General features: G+C 33.1%; 1 protein-coding gene across 6 annotated transcripts in view; it reads left to right on the forward strand.

The window, feature by feature from the left end:
* The window catches only part of ASH1L (ASH1 like histone lysine methyltransferase), a 152,408-nt gene that overhangs the window by 13,682 nt on the left and 120,314 nt on the right, over positions 1-18,412 (forward strand). For all 6 annotated transcript variants that reach the window (XM_032464077.1, XM_032464076.1, XM_032464078.1 and 3 more), the window contains one exon: positions 11,890-12,410. In XM_032464077.1, the coding sequence (XP_032319968.1) occupies positions 11,991-12,410 (420 nt within the window). In that variant the 5' untranslated portion in view covers positions 11,890-11,990. The remainder of the gene's footprint in view (positions 1-11,889; positions 12,411-18,412) is intronic.

Genomic DNA, 18,412 nt, shown 5'->3' on the forward strand with positions numbered 1-18,412 from the left:
TATCAGTCTTAAATTTCAGCCAGACTAGTAAGTGAAAAATACCTCATTTTAATTCATACCTCCCTGACTACTAGTGAGGTAGTTCATCTTTATGTTTCAAATTGATTATTTCTGTCTCTTCTATAATTGCTTGTGCATATCTCTTCTATGTCTTTTCTTATATACTAGTTTATAGAATAACTTTGTATGTTAGAGATATTAATCCTTTTTCATGTTTATTGTATTTTTCTACCAATCCATTGTTTCTTTTTATTTTGTTTCCATCTTACCATACAGATATATAATACTTTTATGTAATCAAATCTGACAGTATTTTCCTTTATGATTTCTAGTTTCCTGATCTGCTTAAGAAGGTTTCTCAACTATAGGCTGTAGAAATATTCACAAATATTCTTCAGGTGCTTTTATTTTTACATATAGCTCTAAAATCCTTGAGGAGATTATTTTTGTGTTTAATGGGAGGAATGAATCTAACTTTGTTTTCTCCAAATGGATAGCAAGTTAGATCAACATGCAGCAACATACATCAAATAAATCAGCTTCTTGTCATACTGAAATTTGTTAATTGAAAAAGTTTTTACAGGACTGCCACCAGCACATATTCTGTCTTTATGCAAAGTAGGAAAGGAACCTCTTCCACAAGATATTTTATTTTGATCTGCCAGAAACATTTTAAACAGCTTTTTTGAGATATAATTCATGTACTATACAATTCATTAATTCAAAACATACAATTCAATGGTTTTTAGTATGTTCACATAGTTATGCAATCAGGACCCCACTATAATTTTAGAACATTTCATCATTGTAGCCATTAGGAGTCACTGTTCATCCTAGGTATTCCCATTTTCCCCTGGCTCTAGGTAACCACTGATCTACTTTCTTTTTCTATAGATTTGCCTATTTCGGACATTTCATATAAGCGGAATCATATAATGTATTGTCTTTTGGAACTGGCTTCTTTGATTTAGCATAATGTTTTCAAGGTTCATCTGTATTGTAGCATATATCAGTACAGCTGGCCCTCCATGTCTCTGGGTTCCACATGCACGCCTTCAGCCAACCATGGATTCAAAATATTTGGGGAAAAAAATCCCAGAAAGTAAAGCTTGAATTTACTGCATGCAACTTTTTACACAGCATTGACACTGTATTTACAGCTGTTTATGTAGCATTTACATGTAAGCAATCTAGATATGCTTAAATGCAGGTAGGTTATATGCAAAAACTATGCCATTTTATCTAAGGGACTTGAGTATCTTCAGATTTGGATATCTGCAGGGATTCTGGAACCAATTCCCCATGATACTGAGGGATGATTGTACTTCATTCCTTTTTATTGATGAATAACAGAGCCTGTATGGGTATGTTTAACATTCATGTAAAAGTTTTTGTGTAGATACATATTTTCATTCCTCTTGGATGTATACCTAGGAGTGAAATTGCAGTGTTGTGTGGTAACTCTGTTTAACCTTTTGAGGAACTGCCAGACTATTTTCCAAAGCAACTGTAACATTTTATATTTTGACTCCAATTTTTCCACAGAAAAATTTTATGAAAAACAAGTGTAAGATATTTACAGTGTGAATGGTGCCCTCTCTTGGAAGTGACTCATTTGTTTAGTGTACAACCAAGTGGATTGAGTTGACAGCCCTTAATCCTGGTAATAATTGTAATAATTCATTAATGAGACAATCTTTCCAATGTAACTTCTACTTCCCTCTTGTTACCATTTTAGAATTCCCTAGGGATAGAAATCAATGCCCCTACACATTCCTTGCAACCAAAGTCCCATCCCTCTTTAAAAAAAAATAAAAAACAACAGACTTGAAGTTATATATTTGATCCATGTTAACTTTGCTCCTTAGGAAGAGCTAAGTAAGGTTTGATCAGATTATCTGTCTGCCAGTCGATGAGTATAATTTTTTTCCTCAGGATTATCTTTGGGAATTTTTTCTGTGTATATTTTCCCCTTGTGGCTTACTGATTGTAATTTATGTCTGCCATTTCACTTTCCTGTTCTAAAGGTTCTAAAGTAGTTTGTTGGTTTAAAACAGTATTTCTTTGGTCATGAGACACATTCTTCCCTCCCAGTTTAATGTTTCTGAAATTAGGAAATTACACAGTTCATAATTACGTTTAATGTGATAGTGGTTTATAAAAATTTTTCCCCTGAAAATGTGGTCATTGATTAATGAAACCTCTTAAAATCACTGGCATCTCCAAATTTAAGAAGTATCTATAGTATATAAATGTAAAAATAACTAGATTTATTGGTGATTAGTACTTTGAAAATTAGGAATTGTTGATGATTGTAACAATCTTTTAAATGAAGAGTTTTTCTGTATGTGAGTAAAAAGCTTAGTTTGTCCCATGTTGTAAATATAATTTATATTGTATAAATTATGCTATATAAATTAGGAATATAGTTTAAATTTTGTTGGATTGTCATGAAAATATTTTAGCTTCTGATTTCAGTGACTTATATAATATCATTGATTCAGTGGTTTGATATAAAACATCTTAAACCAGTTAAGACACTACGTACCCTTTTACCAGTTACATACATAGTGCCTATTTTTTAGGTTGTAAAAACAGTATGAGGAGATTATATAATATTTAAAGACAATTATAATATCTGTTCTTTAATATTTTAATTTTCATTTTGTTTTTTCTCTATATGCATGACTAAAAGTATACTAGTATGTATGTTTGTTTATTCTGTCAGTAGATTGAATATGTTTTATGTTCCAGGCACTTTACTAATGCTATAACAGTGATAAGGCAGAAAGGATTCTTATCTTTATGGAACAAATGATCTAATGTAAAATATGAATATTAAGCATAATAAGTTTTAAGGGACTTACAGTATGCTATATGAGCACTTAACAGGGTTTAGGAAATGTCTCCCTGATGAAGTGACCTTTAAGCTGAGATGGAAAGGATGAGTAGAAGTCCTATCCAAGAAGTGGATGGAAGAGAGTTCCAGGCAGAGAGAACTATGTTCTTCTAGAGGGAGGAAGACAGACATTTGAGGAACTGAAAAGTACTTAGAACACTTATGTGTCACACATATAGTTGTTTTTTCTTTTTTTTTTTTTTTTTTTTTTTGGTGGTTATTTGCCCCTGCTCTGCTCATAGAAGAGTGGGAAATGTTGTGGCTAGGGGCAGGTAGGGGCAGGTAACAAAAACAAAAAAGTAAACACTGATATGTGTGTGAAGTACTTTTGTTAAGTACTTCTGATTTATTAGTTCATGAACTAACAGCAGTTTCTATTCACAGATGAGAGAACAAGGCATGGAGTGCTTTGCCGAAAATTAATATAGCAGAACTGGAATCTGAGTGTATGCATTCTGGACCCAGAGTTTGTGTCTTTAACTACTGTACCATACTGCAAATGTGTTATAAATTATGATTAGGATTGGGGACTTTTATATCCAGAGATTTTAAACAAATAAATGACGTAATCTTGTTGTTTTTAAAATCATCTTTCTGGCTGCATCTTGAGGAAGAAACTGGAGGAGAGCAAGGTGGATATACAGTGAAGTTAGAAGACCATACTATATTATGGGGAAGAATTGTTTTTCTGGACAAGTCTGTGACAGTGAAATTAGAACTGCATGTAACCAAAAATTATTTATGTGGTTTTCAGAAGTTTTTTGTTTTTTTAGATTCTTTAAAAATTGAAGTATAGTTGATTTACAGTATTTCAGGTGTACAGCAAAAATGATTCAGTTATACGTATATATTTGTTTATCTGCTTTATGTATAATAGTGTGTATCTGTTAATCCCCAATTCCAGATTTATTCATGCCCGCCTTTCCCCTTTGGTAACCATAAATTTGTATTCTGCGTCTGTGAGTCCATTTCTGCTTTCTAAATAAGTTCGTTTGTATTATTTTTTTAGATTCCACATATACGTGATGTCGTATATTTGTCTTTCTCTGTCTGACTTAACTACACTTAGTAATCTGTAGATCTATCCATGTTTCTGCAAATGGCATTTTTTCATTCTTTTTTATGACTAATATTCCATTTTGTATGGTATACACACACACATACTACATATTCTTTACCCATTCATCTGTTGCTGGACATTTAGGTCACTTCCATGTCTTCCCTGTTATAAATAGGCATGCTGTGAATGTTGGGGTACGTGTGTCTTTTCAAGTTTAAGTTTTCTCCAGTTTTGATGTGAGACTGAGGAGTCAAAGGTGACACCTAGGTTTCTGACTTGATCAACTGGTGGTACTAATTACTTAGCTTATATGATGTATTCTAAGAAATACGCCAGTCATCTATAAGAATTTGAATCAGGATGAAACCCAGAATAAATTAAATTGCATAAGGAGTTATTAATTTTTTAAAGTGTTAGGTAGTTAATTTATACCTGGTTTTGAATGTTGAGAAATAGAACAATAATTACAGTCTCTAATTGTGTTTAATAAAGACCACAAAGAAAATAAAAATTTATTACAAATGAGGCAAGCTAGATTTTACTTACGTTAAGCTAAAAACTTGCTAACATTGTTCAGTCTGTAGTGTGGTAATTTTAGTTGTATACTTATCCCAAAAGAAAAAAAAAATTATTTTACGTATTGGGGAAAGTTTAAATAAGATAAATTACCTTTCTTATCAAGTTAAAATAAAAACTTATAAAACTTCATTTACTTTACATTCATATATTGTCATACTGTCTCCTTTGTATATCATGTACATATATTTCCTTTTGTCTGCTTGACCTTTCTACTTCAGTATTTCATGGGCATCTAAATTTTAACTTATTTATTCCTGGACTCTTCATCTTCCTTTTCTGACTCATCCTGGCAAACAACTTCTAGAATGTTAGTTCCACAAGGGCAAGATTTTTGTGTTTCTTGCAATGCTATATAACTTTCAGTTACATAATGGGCACTCAGTAAATATTTGTTGGAAGTGTCTGAAAGGTACCACCATACAATTCTCCAGTTGCTCAAGTCTTCAGATTTTCTTTCCCGCCTCTCCTACATGTTATTGACAAATCATATCAATTAAAATTAATCTCACAATCTGTCCATTTTTCTGTTTCCAGTGCTACCACCCTAATCTGTCAGTCTTATGACTAGTATCCCAGAATCAACTTTTGCTGTCTTTCTAACTATTCTTCCACAGCAACCAGAGAAGTTTTCTAAAATTTACATTGTGTCTTGTTACTCCCCTACTCAGAGCTTCTTTTTGGATTTCACATTTTTATGTAGGCCAGCAAGGCCCTCTGCAAGCTATTTTTGTTTATCTTCCCATTTTCATTTTCTGCTATTCTTTTGGTTTATCTACTATTAACCTTTACAGTCTTGGGGACTTTTTAAAAATACTCTTCCCGGTTTTTGGATCATTTTCACCTCCATTTTGCCTGGCTATTCCCTACTCATACTGGGTCCACTTTAAAGTTAAATGTTATTTCTAAGATATTTGGATATCCCTCCAAGTTCCCTTGATATACTACCTCATTTAGTAGTACCTTAACATTTATTAGAAGTTATAATTATACATATTTATATGATTAGTCATTTATCTGTCTCCCTCTCTAAAATTTAAGGTTCATGACACCAAGGACCATATTTGTATTATTTATGACTGTACCTACAATGGATGTCATAATTCTCAAAACATATTTAGAGACTTTCAGAATATTTATTGAATGAATGAAGCGGTAGATTAAGAATGATGAATCCAAAAAGGAGATGATGGAATGGTTAGAGATGTAGTTGAAAAGCCAGTAGAATGTGTCATCATAGCAGCCAAGTGAGAGTTTCAAATATCAAATATACCAAATGTCACAGAGAGGAGTAATAAGATCAGGACTGAAAATGATTTTTAAGAGACAGCATTAACATAGTGTTTAAGAGGGACCAGCCAGATCTAGGCTCTACCTTTTATTGGCTATTAACCTGTTTTTTCATTTCTAAAAAGAGAGTGATAATAGTAACTACCTCATGGTGATTGTGAGGCTTAAATAAGATAGTCTATATAAAATTTTTAGCATAGAGCTTTCCACATATTAAGAGCTCAGTAAAATTTAGATATTTTTGTTATTTTTAAGTTACTGATACTGAACCCACTTTAAGGACTCAATATTTGTAGTACTTAGAAAAATATATATAGTTTGCTCTTGAACAATGGAGGAGTTAGGGTGTTGACTGTCCAAGTAGTTGAAAACCCACGTAATCAACCCTCTGTATTTACGGTTCCTCCATGCCTGTGGATTCAACCAACCTCAGATCCTGTAGTACTGTAATATTTACTATTGAAAAAAATCTTCATACAAGTGGACCTGTGCAGTTCAGATTCTTGTGGTTCAACTGTAATTAGTAATTTTCTAAAAAGTTTGTTCATAGCTAAAATGATCTGGGCAAAAGGGCTTCATGCTATAGATTAATGTTAGTTTCACTTGAATTTGAACTGGACTGTTTCAGATTGTTTCAGTGGTTTGAAAATATAAGTCCCAAAGTTGCGTGTGAGATGAATATTGAATTTGCCTCTTTGAGCATGAGTAGAGTTTTCAGCATTCTTAGTTCTGTGTTTCTCCTTGAAACTGTATTTTAAATTGAATATATTGTAGTAGGAACCAGAGTAAGTTGTGTAACAACATAGTATCCTTGCCCCTGAATGGAAAACCTAAATTGTATAGATACATCTTTCCAAAAGCTGAAAGAATATCATTCACAAAGAACATTGCTTTGAAAGTTCAAAAACAACATTCTGGCAGCTGCTGTAGGAACTGCTTTTCAAACAGTTTTCATTTAGCAGATAAAAAGCATTCTTTGTTGTGAAGTATCTTCAGAACTTGGATTTATCTTTACTAGAAACACTTAAATTTGGTATGTGGAGTTTGCCAATCATGATTTTCCAGTCTTACTGCCTAAATAGATTCACAAAATATGCCCTTAGGCATACTGTTCTTTTTCCTCCTTGATCAAGTTAAAGAAATATAATATTTCTGTATTCTTACATACACTTCTAGATTAGTGATCAGTGTTTTCAAATTAATTCTCTTTCAGTTGATTGATATTCTGCTATTATTTAATCATCTGTGTGACTTGGTTTCAGTTTTTTCCATTTTAAAAGGAAAAAAAAAATGGAGAATCATGCTCTCCAAAGAATTCTCAGGAGTGATTTGAAAGGGAATAAATGCTGGTAAAAAGTCCTTTGAGTTCTTTGGAAAAAATACTGAAATTCTACTTTATAAATATGCATTAAGTCTTCTGGAATTCTTTCATTATGAAAGTCAAAAATTCTAGGGGAGTTTTAATATGTGTGTACTTGTGAGTAGTCATATAAACAGTTATTTTTATGTAAATCATTATTTGTTTTTATTCCAGGAAGGATTTGTTTTAATAATTAACCAGAAGGATGTATGGCCAGTCCATCAGTTAACCTTGGTAACATGAAATGCAGGATGGGCATTAGAATTTAAGAAATAAGAAAGAAAGATGGGAACACCTAGAAGAGGAACAAATTAAAGCCAATGAGATGTAACCCACATAAGGCATGGAATTAATTCAAATATTTTACTGAATACCACTTACGTGTCAGGTACTGTTCTAGGTCCTGGGATACTATGTTGAAATAAACTGGCAAAAATCCATTTCCACATGGACTTTACATTCCACTGAAAAGATACAGACAATAAATAGATTGTACACCCAATAGTGAGACGAGCAAAGGTGAAAAATAGGATAGAGTATGAGAAAAGGGTGGTGGAATGGGTGTTTTTCTATTTTATAAAGGGAATGCCTCTTTTATAAGTTACATTTAGGCAAAGATATGAAGGAAATGAAAGAGCAAACCATGCAGTTATCTGGGGAAAGAATGTTCTGGTCAGGTAGAATAAATAAGTGCAGAGGCCCTTTTGGGGGATTATTTCTGTTGTATTTGAGAAACAGGAGGAGAATACTTGTGTCCCCACTTTTTGGAACTAAGTGGAGAGACTGATAGGATATGGAAGAGAGGGCCTTTAGACCATTGCAAGACTTTAGCTGCTACTTTGAGTGAGATGGAAAGTCACTGAAAGAGTTTTGAGCAGAGGAGTGATATGATAAGATACAAGTTTTAAAAGGATCACCCTGATGTCAAGTCAAGAAGACTAAAGAGATAGTCTGAATCAAGGAACCAGTTAGGGGGCTGTTGAAATAGTCCAAGTCAGATATTATCACTTGTGTCTGATTGGTAGCTATCAGATTAATGAGAAATAGGTTCTGCTTTTATTTTTAAGGTAAAGAAGACTTCTGACCAAATGGACATACGGGGCGTTAGAAAAAGAAAGGAATCAAGGATGATTAGAAATTTTTGGCCTAAATATTTCTGGTTGGAGTTGCATTTGTTGAGATGAGTAAGCCTGTGAGAAGAACAGATTGGGGGAGCTGGGTGAAAGTGAATTGACTTTGAACTTGAAGTACCTAATTGTTAGCCATCCAGTGTTGTCAAGTAGGCATTTAGATATATGAATCTAGAGTTCTAGGAAGAGGTCTCAGCTGGTCTCTATCTGGCAATAAAAATTTGTGAATCATCAATGTTAGGTGGAATTTAAATCCAAAAGACCAATTAGTCATTTAGGAGATGAGCGTAGATAGACAAGGAAAGAGCTTGCCTGGGGCACTCCAGTGTTTATAGTTAAGAGAGAAAAGGAAGAACTGACAAAGAAGACTGAGGTTGACTAGCCAGTAAGGGAGACCCATCCAAAGAGGTATCATGGAAGTCAAGAGAAGAAGTGGAGGGGCTGTTCATGTGTGTCACGTTCTGTAGATAAGTCAGTTAAGATCAGAGGACTGAGAATTGATCATTGTACTTAGCAGTGAAGACTGCGTTAGTGACCTTGACCAGCAGTTTCTGTGGAGCAGTGGTGGTGAAAATGTGATTGGTATGTCCAAGAGAAAAGGAAAAGATGAGAGTTTAGAGATGGGGAGTATAGACAGTCTTTTCAAGAAGTTTTTTGTAAGAAGGAACAGAGAAATGGGAAGCTGGTGGGAAAATGGGGTCAAGAGTTGTTTTCTTAGATGAGAAATATTTTAGTATGTTTTCATGCTGTTTGGCATTATCCAGAGGAAAGGTGAGAAATGGGTGATGTGAGGGAGAAAGAGCATAGTTTCCTGAATAATGCTGTTGAGAAGGCATTGGGGATAGAATTTAGCCCTTAAATGGGTCGGTTTGAAGTAGAGACTATGCATTATAATAGGAAGGAAGACAGAAGCCATAGGAACAGAAACTGGCAGGTGGGTGGATATATGGTAGGAACTTGTGGCAGTTTCTGATAGTTTCTGCTGTCATCATCTGATTGGAAGCAAAGTCAGTGAGAATGGAGTTGATATGGAATAGTTGTCTAGGAGAGTGGTGGTGTGAATAGATTAGGGAAATGTGTTAACAGCACTAAGGGTTCATATGAGGTTAGTGGTCAGGAATATAAATTCAGATCAGTGAGCGTGATTGTTTTCCTTAGACCAGCTTTGATGGTACAGAGACAAAAGAGGTATAAGATATGATTTGGAAGCTGTTACTAGTGCAATTAAAATATTTTAGTAAGTTTATAAAAAACCACCTCTATGAAATACAATCAACATATAATAATAAAAAAAAAACCTTGTGTGTATGTTTCTCATAATAACGCAAGATGAAGTCATGTGAAAAAAGAAGAAACATTTTCTACATGTCAAACATTATGTTAGAAGCTGTAGGGGCCTTAAAATTCATTTATTAATTCAACCATTTATTGAGTACTAAAATGTGTTCTATTCATTGTTCCAGGTGCAGGGGATATAGTGATGAACAAGCTAGAAGAGGTCCGTCATGAAGTTTACATTTTAGCTATAGTACATTTGGGGATGTGACTGACAAATGTGGAGCAAGGGGGAAAAAAAACAGTTAATCATCCAAACTGTCATCCTGTATGGATAATAGGTATTCAGGGAAGGATCATGTCAGTGGAAGTTTAAATATGGTCTGAGAACATAGGTCTACAATCTGTCATCCAAAAGTTTGTTTTTTGCTTTTAGAAAGCTAATGTAGTGTAGATTGGGTTACTTCTACTGTAGTGTTTAGGGTAGCACTCCTTAATCAAACATTTTAGTTCTTCTACATTAAAATGTATGACTGTTCACAGAAATTGTAATTAAGACCAATGTGGATCCAGATCAAGTTAGGTTTTGTTACTAGTGAGTTATGAAAAATTTTTGATTTTCAGAGTTTTGAATTTTCAGTTGTGAAACATCATGGAGAAGAAAGGACTTTGTACTTTTAAAGGAAAGAAAGCACATGGCCCAGAAGCAGAAATGAACATGATTTTTTAGGGACAGTAAAGAAAACTGAATTGACTAAATTATAGTGGATGTGTGTTGGAAAGTCAGGATATACAGGTTTGAGTAGTTAGAGCCAGATTATGAAAAGCCTTGAATACCATTGTGAGGCGTTAATATATGAAGTGGTAGATGGCAAGAAGAACTGTCCTGTAGAACTGGAAAGTTACTGTTACAGCTGTTTATGTGAACGAATAGAATAGAAACACGCTTTAGTCAATTTGCCAATATTTGTTGAGTGACTACTTAAAGTGCTGCTGTTACTGCTATTACTAGTACTACTGATAAAATTGTTGGCACCTTCTATTGAGCCTTGCTATGTTCCAGACATTGGGCTATGCATTTTACTTACATTTCATGTAGGAGTTGTAACAGTTATATCATATGGTCTTTGTCTTTGAAAATCTTATAAATTTGTTGAAGAGAAGGTCTTAAGGCACATAGTTTAAACTATAAAATATTCTACTTCATCAGTGGAACTTTCTAAGGGATAGGATGTTCTTTCTTCCAGATAACTGGTACTGGATCTTGATTTGGGTATATGCCTGAAATAAAGACTGGTTTGTCAGTCTTCAAGAATAATGAATTGTTTTGCTTTGGTTTTATATTCTAGTCACTAGATTATATGGCAGTCTGGTTTCCTGAGGATCTTTATTTATGTAAGGGGGTTGCCCTATATACATTATTCAGATTCTTAGCTAAGTTATATCACCTATTGTAAAATAATAAATCTATATGCTGGTTTAAAAATACTTCATAGATTTGGGAGATTGAAGTGTCCCAACTGACTATTTGCTATTAGGGAAAATTGTGTCTGGTTTTCAGAGTTTTTATAACAATTATTATCAGTCATTAATATAACTATTTAACATTTGTCTTTTTTACTAGAGCATAAGGCTTTCATAAGTTTAGAAACTGGATCTGTTTTGTTGAATACTGTATTTCCAGGATGTTGCACAATGCCTGGCACATGATAGGTGCTCAGAGATATTTTTAAATGAATGAATGAGTAAATGAATTCAGAGTTGAATTGCGTACCAGCAACAGAGATAATTCCAGCCTAAGAATAAGAATCCTAACCTAAAAAGCCTACAACCTCTTACAAAAAAGTTTGGAGCACTGAAAGCAGCCAAAAATACGTTTTTTTTTTACGTTCAATGAAGTTGATTTTATTTAATTAAAATGTGAGAATTATATTCCTCTGAATTTGAGAAGTGTTAAAATACATGAAATTATTTTTATCTCAGGCTATGTTTGCTTTTGCTTGACTATCAGTTGCAGACGCTTCTTGGTTGAGTTGTTAACAGTGGTTCTTAAACCACTGTTTGACTTGGACCGTACCACTACAGCTTGTTTGTGATATCTGGAGAATAATAAACTTATTCCAAAATTTTAAATTTATTTATAACTAAATGAATTTAAATCCACTTTGAAATATATTTATCTGTTTTAACCGTGATTTTGGATTCTTTCTGACCTCCTTGTCCTCTTCCCCGTGTACTCATTTCTCATGTTAATAATTGCCTTTGTTCTGATAAATTTTTGTTATGGTCTGTCCTGCAGAGAAAGAGATGCTGGTTGCAAGTTTTGGAGATCCCTGTTTTTTATGGAACACAGTTCTGTAAAATTTTCATAAGATTCCTTGGCAATAACATACACTTGTGATGGACCCTAGAAATACTGCTATGTTAGGATTGGGTTCTGATTCCGAAGGATTTGCAAGAAAGAGTCCCTCTGCCATCAACACTGGCACACTGGTCAGCAAGAGAGAAGTAGAACTAGATAATAACACAAAGGAAGAAGAGGACCTTCGCAAGTGGAATCGGGAAAGAAACATTGAAGCAGGGAAAGATGATGGTTTGACTGATGCACAGCAACAGTTTTCAGTGAAAGAAACAAACTTTTCAGAGGGAAATTTAAAATTGAAAATTGGCCTTCAGGCTAAGAGGACTAAAAAACCTCCAAAAAACTTGGAGAACTATGTATGTCGACCTGCCATAAAAACAACTATCAAGCACCCAAGGAAGGCACTTAAAAGTGGGAAGATGACAGACGAAAAGAATGAACACTGTCCTTCAAAGCGAGTAAGTAGAATTCCCAAAAACAATATGTAATTATTAACAATATTTGGATTTCTACATTAATTTTTATCGAGCTTACATAAATATTCCAGAAAGTTTGATTTTAATCTTTATATGTTATTTCCAAATAGTCTGTTTTGTGAGCTTAAAACAGGCTTTGAGGCTTTTCAGAGATGTGAGCCATACGATAACCATGTATTTTTTGAATTTATAAGATTATGGCAAATACTTTAAATGAGTGTATATTCAGATTGCTGCTCTTATGTGGCCTAGTGGAAAGAATATTGGATTTGTAGTTAGGAAACCTAGAATTGAATCTTGCTTTCCTGTTTACTAACAATGTGAATGTAGACAAATTAACAGAAGAAATGAAGGCTCAAAGATGTTAAATGGTTATAATACCACCTAGCTTTCAGGATGGTTGCAAGGATCCATTCACTAACATATTAAAAGCTTTTGTTAAATGAAATGTTACATGCAAGAATTAATTCCTTTTGTTCCTCATAAGGCAAATTAATATATTAAAGATTGTCCCCCTATTTCCCACCAGTTATCCACACATAATAACTATTTTTTCTTAATTCTAATAAAGATAGTAAATTTGTTTAGATCATGTCTTGACCACAAGTTCATTTACTCTCTGCAGTATCTAATTTCAGGTTGTAGGTACCATATGTGCCTACAAACGGATTTAAATTTGTGCATGCGTAAGTAAAACAGTGAATCTAGGTAGAAAGAATTGACTTAACATTTTGGCTAAAATTCTGGAATATTCCTGACTGTGTAAAATAACTTGGTTTTTACTGTTAATTCCTTAACATCAAATTTATGTGCTTTCTTCATGATGCAGACTGTGGTATCCAGAAATTTTGTTTTCCAAATTGCTTTGATGTCCAGAAATTTTTAATAGTTGCCATTCTGCATAGGATCATAGAAATATAAGGTAGCCTGGGTTATTTTATTGATAAAATCAGCTGTGGATGAGTTAGATTTTAAGTCAAGAAATAATGAGTATTGTACCAATTCTTGGGAAAAAATTAACTGGATGAATTTTAGCTAAGTTGATTAATATACCCTGAGCCTTATTTTCCTTATATCTATTCCTGGTAACCTAAAGAATTTTCATAAGGGCTATTCAAAAAGTTTTTATCCAGACCTTTTTACTTGAAGCAATGTTAGAGCTTGTCTTGCACAGCTAATTTTTAAAGGGCTCCAACATGATGTCTTTAGTTATCTTTCTGTAGTGTTTTTTTCTGAATAGTGCTAATGATAAGGTTTTTGTACTGAAAAGATTTTACCCACAATACATACTTAGTCTAAATATATAAGTAGTTTATATCTTACTTACCTTGTTTGCAGTCTGTGATTCCTGAGGAAAGGTATCTATATACTTTAAAAAACTGCTGGTAATGGATAAGTGTTTATTTTTCCAGCAGTTTCAACAGGATGTTGAATATATTAGTTCTTAATAAGTAATGGAAAAAGCATGAGTTATGGGATCAGAACCATGTTCAAATACTGGCTTAATAACAGTACACAGGCAGTTTGGTTTATCTTAACTGAGCTGTGGTTTCTCATTTATAACATGGTAGTGTTAATGCCTATCTTAAATGCTTATATAAAGAATTACGTTTTAATAGCCAAGACTTGGAAACAACCCAAGTACCCATCAACAAATGATTGGCTTAAGAAGATGTGGTATATATACACAATGGAATATTACTCAACCATAAAAAGAACGAAATACTGCCATTTGCAGTGACATAGATGGACCTAGAGAATATTATGCTTGGTGAAGTAAGTCAGAGAAAAGCAAATATGATATGATACCACTTATGTTTGGAATCTAAAAATAATACAAAGGAATTTATATGCAAAACAAACAGATTCACAGACAAAGAAAACAAACTTATGGTTGAAAGGGGGAGAGGGAGGGAAAATTAGGAGTGTAGGATTAACTGATACAAAGTATTATGCATAAAATAGGTAAGCAACAAGGATTTACTGTATAGCACATGGAATTATATTCATTATCCTGTAATGAAATATCTGAAAAAAAAAAAAAAAACTGAATCACTTTGCTGTACACCTGAGATGAATACAGGATTGTAAATCAATTTTACTTCAATTAAAAAAAAGAATTAAATTTATATGTAGTATCTAGCATGTGATAGATTCTTGTGAATGTTCTCTTTTCCTTTTTACAGCCTAAGATAGGGCTCCACAACCTGGGACCTCTGTAAAGCTTTAGATGAGTATGGTTGCCCTCAGAATATGATAGTCTATGCAGAATTTTGTGTGTTTGGATATTATTTTCACATAGCTCTCAGCAGCATCTCAAAAGGGTTCATGACTCCAGAAAGATTAAGCATCAGTGGCTAAGGAGGGAAAGATGGACTATTATGAGGCATGCTTATAGTCTAAGAAAGTTTTGGGATTTGGTTTGGTTTGGCTTTACTTACTTACTTACTTATTACAGCATAGTCAGTTTACAGTGTGTCAATTTCTGGTGTACAGCATAATGTTTCAATCATATGTATACATATAATCATTTTCATATTTTTTCATTATAGGTTACTACAAGATATTTGTTTTATTTACTTTAAAGCAAGGCTTTACCATATATAACCAAAACATTTCCCCCCTGATTCTTCAAAAGTCTTTGGGTTTTTGTCAGTGCTGCTTTTAAAGCAAATATTAGGCCTTAGATTTCTAGTAAAAACATAGAAATAAAGATCATGTATTTTATCTCTTAATAGAATTTTTCTTTCGGCAGTGGTCAGAGGACAGAAACAAGACCCTTTGAAAAAATAATTTGCAATCATGATTAGTACTGAATGATTGTTAACTTTTTACATAATATTTAAAAGCAAAACTCAAGTTCAGTTCCATGAGTGAAATTTTCCCATTATTGAATCACGTGACATAATTTTAGATTTATAGTAGTTTACTCATGGACTTCATTATTTAGAGTGATTCAGATATACCATTTTTTAAAAAAATTCAGTCCACAGTTTTGGAACAGGCACTTAAATGACTAAAGTTTAAAGTTTAGTTCTTCCTTTAAGAAATATTAGCTGCTCTTCACATCTTTTAGTTAAAGTTATATAAGTTACAGATTTTAAGGGTTCTAATTTTTTTAAATGTGTTTTCCACCAGTTTTATTGAGATATAATTGAAAAACAGTATGGTGTAAGTTTAAGATGTACTTTGTTTACTTTTAATTTATTTTGAGATTTACCTTTCTGTATTACGTTTTGGCAAAACCAAAAAATTTCATAACATTCAGTGTTGGCAGGAATATAGGGGAAACAAGCACTCTTACATGTTGTTGGTAGACAGTAAATTGATATAGTACCTTTTGAGAGTAGTACTTATATCTGTCACAATTAAAAGTGGGCAATTCCTTGATTCCACAGTGTCTTTTCTGAGAAGCTTCTATAGAATACTTGCAGGTATATGCCAAGATATATATATGAGATATTTATTAAAAGTGTAGATTCCTGATGCCTTCTTATTGATTCTGACTCAGTATGACTGGGTACTTTTAAAAATACCTTTATTGAGATACTATTCACATACCATATTATCCACCCATTTAAATTGTACAATTCAATTTTTTAAAATGGTTTTTGGTCTATTACATTATTAAAATTTAAAATTGTGGTAAAGTCTATTTGATATTTAATATAGAAGTTGTATAAATTCAGTGATATTAATTACATTTACAGCGTTGTGCAACCATCCCCACTATCTATTTCCAAAACCTCATCACCCCAAACAGAAATTCTATAATTGTTAAGCAGTAACTCTGTATTACTCTTCCCCTAAGCCTTGTCTCTATGAAATTGCTTATTCTAGGTACCTCATGTAAGTGAAATCATAAAATATTTGTCCTTTTGTGTCTGGTTTATTTCATTTAGCACAGTGTCTTTTAAGTTCATTCATGTTGTAGCATATACCAGAAATTCTTCCTTTTTGTAGCCAAGTAATATTCCATTTTACGTTTATATCACATTTTGTTCATCCATTAATAAGCTCTGAACATTTGGATTTCTTTCACATTTTGGCTATTTTGAATCATGCTGCAGTGAACATTGTATAAAACATCTGTTTGAATTCCTGCTTTCAATTCCTTTGGGTATATACTTAGGAGTAGAATTGCTGGATCCTTTAAGTCTATATTTAGTTTTTTGAAGAACTGTCAAACTGTTTTCCATAGCAGCTACACTATTTCATATTCCCATTATGGGAGTGCATGGGGGTTTCAGTTACTTCATGTCCTCATCAACACTTGTTATTTTCTGTGTGTGTTTTAAATAATAGCCATTCTAAAGGGTATGAAGTTGTGTCTTACAGTGAACTTGCTTTGCATTTCCCTAATGACTAATGATGTTGTATATCTTCTTTGGAGAACTGTCTGTTTAAATCTTTTGATTATTTTTGAATTGTGCGGTTTTTTATTGCTGAGTTTTCAGGGTTCTTTACATATTCTGTGTTTAAGACATAACTAATTTTTTTTTCCATTTTGTGAGTTGTCTTTTTCACTCTTCATTGTCCTCTGATGCACAAACACTTTCAATTTTGATGGACTCCAATTTGTTTTTCTTCTTCTGCCTTTGCTTTGGTATCATATCCAAGATACCACTGCCAAATCTGAAGTCATGAAGATTTTCCCCTATACTGTCTTTTGAAGGTTGTATAGTTTCAGCTCTTATGTTTAGGTCTTTGAGATATTCTTAGGTATCCCCCTCATCCTGAACTTGCTCTCTGAATTCAGAAACTGATTAAGATAGCAAAAGATACTTTGGACACAAAACTTACTAAAAATTTAATGTTTAAGAGTATGGGTATTGAACTAGCAAATATTTTGATTAAGTAATACACTCCTATGATTTAGAACTTAAAAGATAAAAAAAGAAACAATGAAACATTGTTACCATCATTACCCATCTCTCCCCTCTGAGTACTCAGATCCATTTCGGAATCTCCTTTTAGGCAATCAGGTGATAACCCCCTACTAACTATGATAATAGTTAAGCAGAACAATCATTTCTCAACCAAAGTGAAGGAAACTGTTCTGTGTATTAAATGTGTCTTACTTGGAAGTTAGTATCACATTAAGAACAAATTGTTTGGAACCATACTTGGAGCAGAGAAACTTCCTGGAGTATAATTCCTCTTAATATCAGTGCCTTTGCTATCTCCCACAAATATATTATGTATATACATGCAAATACATGTAAATCCCCCATTTAAAAATATAATTGGTAGCATACTATATGCAATGTTCTGTGTCATACTTTTTTCATTTAAATAATGTTTTGGTATATTCTGGAGATTTTTCCATACAAAAACTAAGAGAGCTTCTTTAGCCCTTTGAAATATGGGTTACAAATGTATTTTTTCCAGTTTGTCATTGGTCTTTACACCTTGCTTATTTTATTTTGCCATGCAGAAATCTTAAGGTTTTTTTTTAACCAAATTTAATTAATCTTTCCTCTTACAACTTCTAGAACTTGACATATCATTAGAAAGGCCTTTACTCCAAATTTATAAAAGGTCTCCTTGTATTTTTAATAGGAATTTTTTAATGTTTCATTTTAAACATACAAATATTTGATCCATTTGGAGTTTATCATGAGTTGTGGATCCATTTTTATCTTTTTCCAAATATCTAGATGTTGTCGCAGCACTTGTACTGAAAAGTCTTTGTGTGTGTGTGTGTGTGTGTGTGTGTGTGTGTTAGGGGGAGTAATTAGGTTTATTTGTTTCCATTTATTTTTGAATGGAGGTACTGGGGACTGAACCCAGGAACTTGTGCACACTAAGCACGTACTCTACCACTGAGCTATACCCTCCCCTCTAAGAAGTCTTTTTCAGTCCTCAGATTTGTGACACTATCTTTACCATACACTGAATTTCCATATGTGCTTGGATCTGGTCTGATTTCCCACTTTGTGTCATTGGTCTGTGTTTATGTGCCAGCATGATAGTTTTAATTA

The sequence above is a fragment of the Camelus ferus genome, chromosome 21 (assembly GCF_009834535.1).
Source record: "Camelus ferus isolate YT-003-E chromosome 21, BCGSAC_Cfer_1.0, whole genome shotgun sequence".
Taxonomy (NCBI): domain Eukaryota; kingdom Metazoa; phylum Chordata; class Mammalia; order Artiodactyla; family Camelidae; genus Camelus; species Camelus ferus.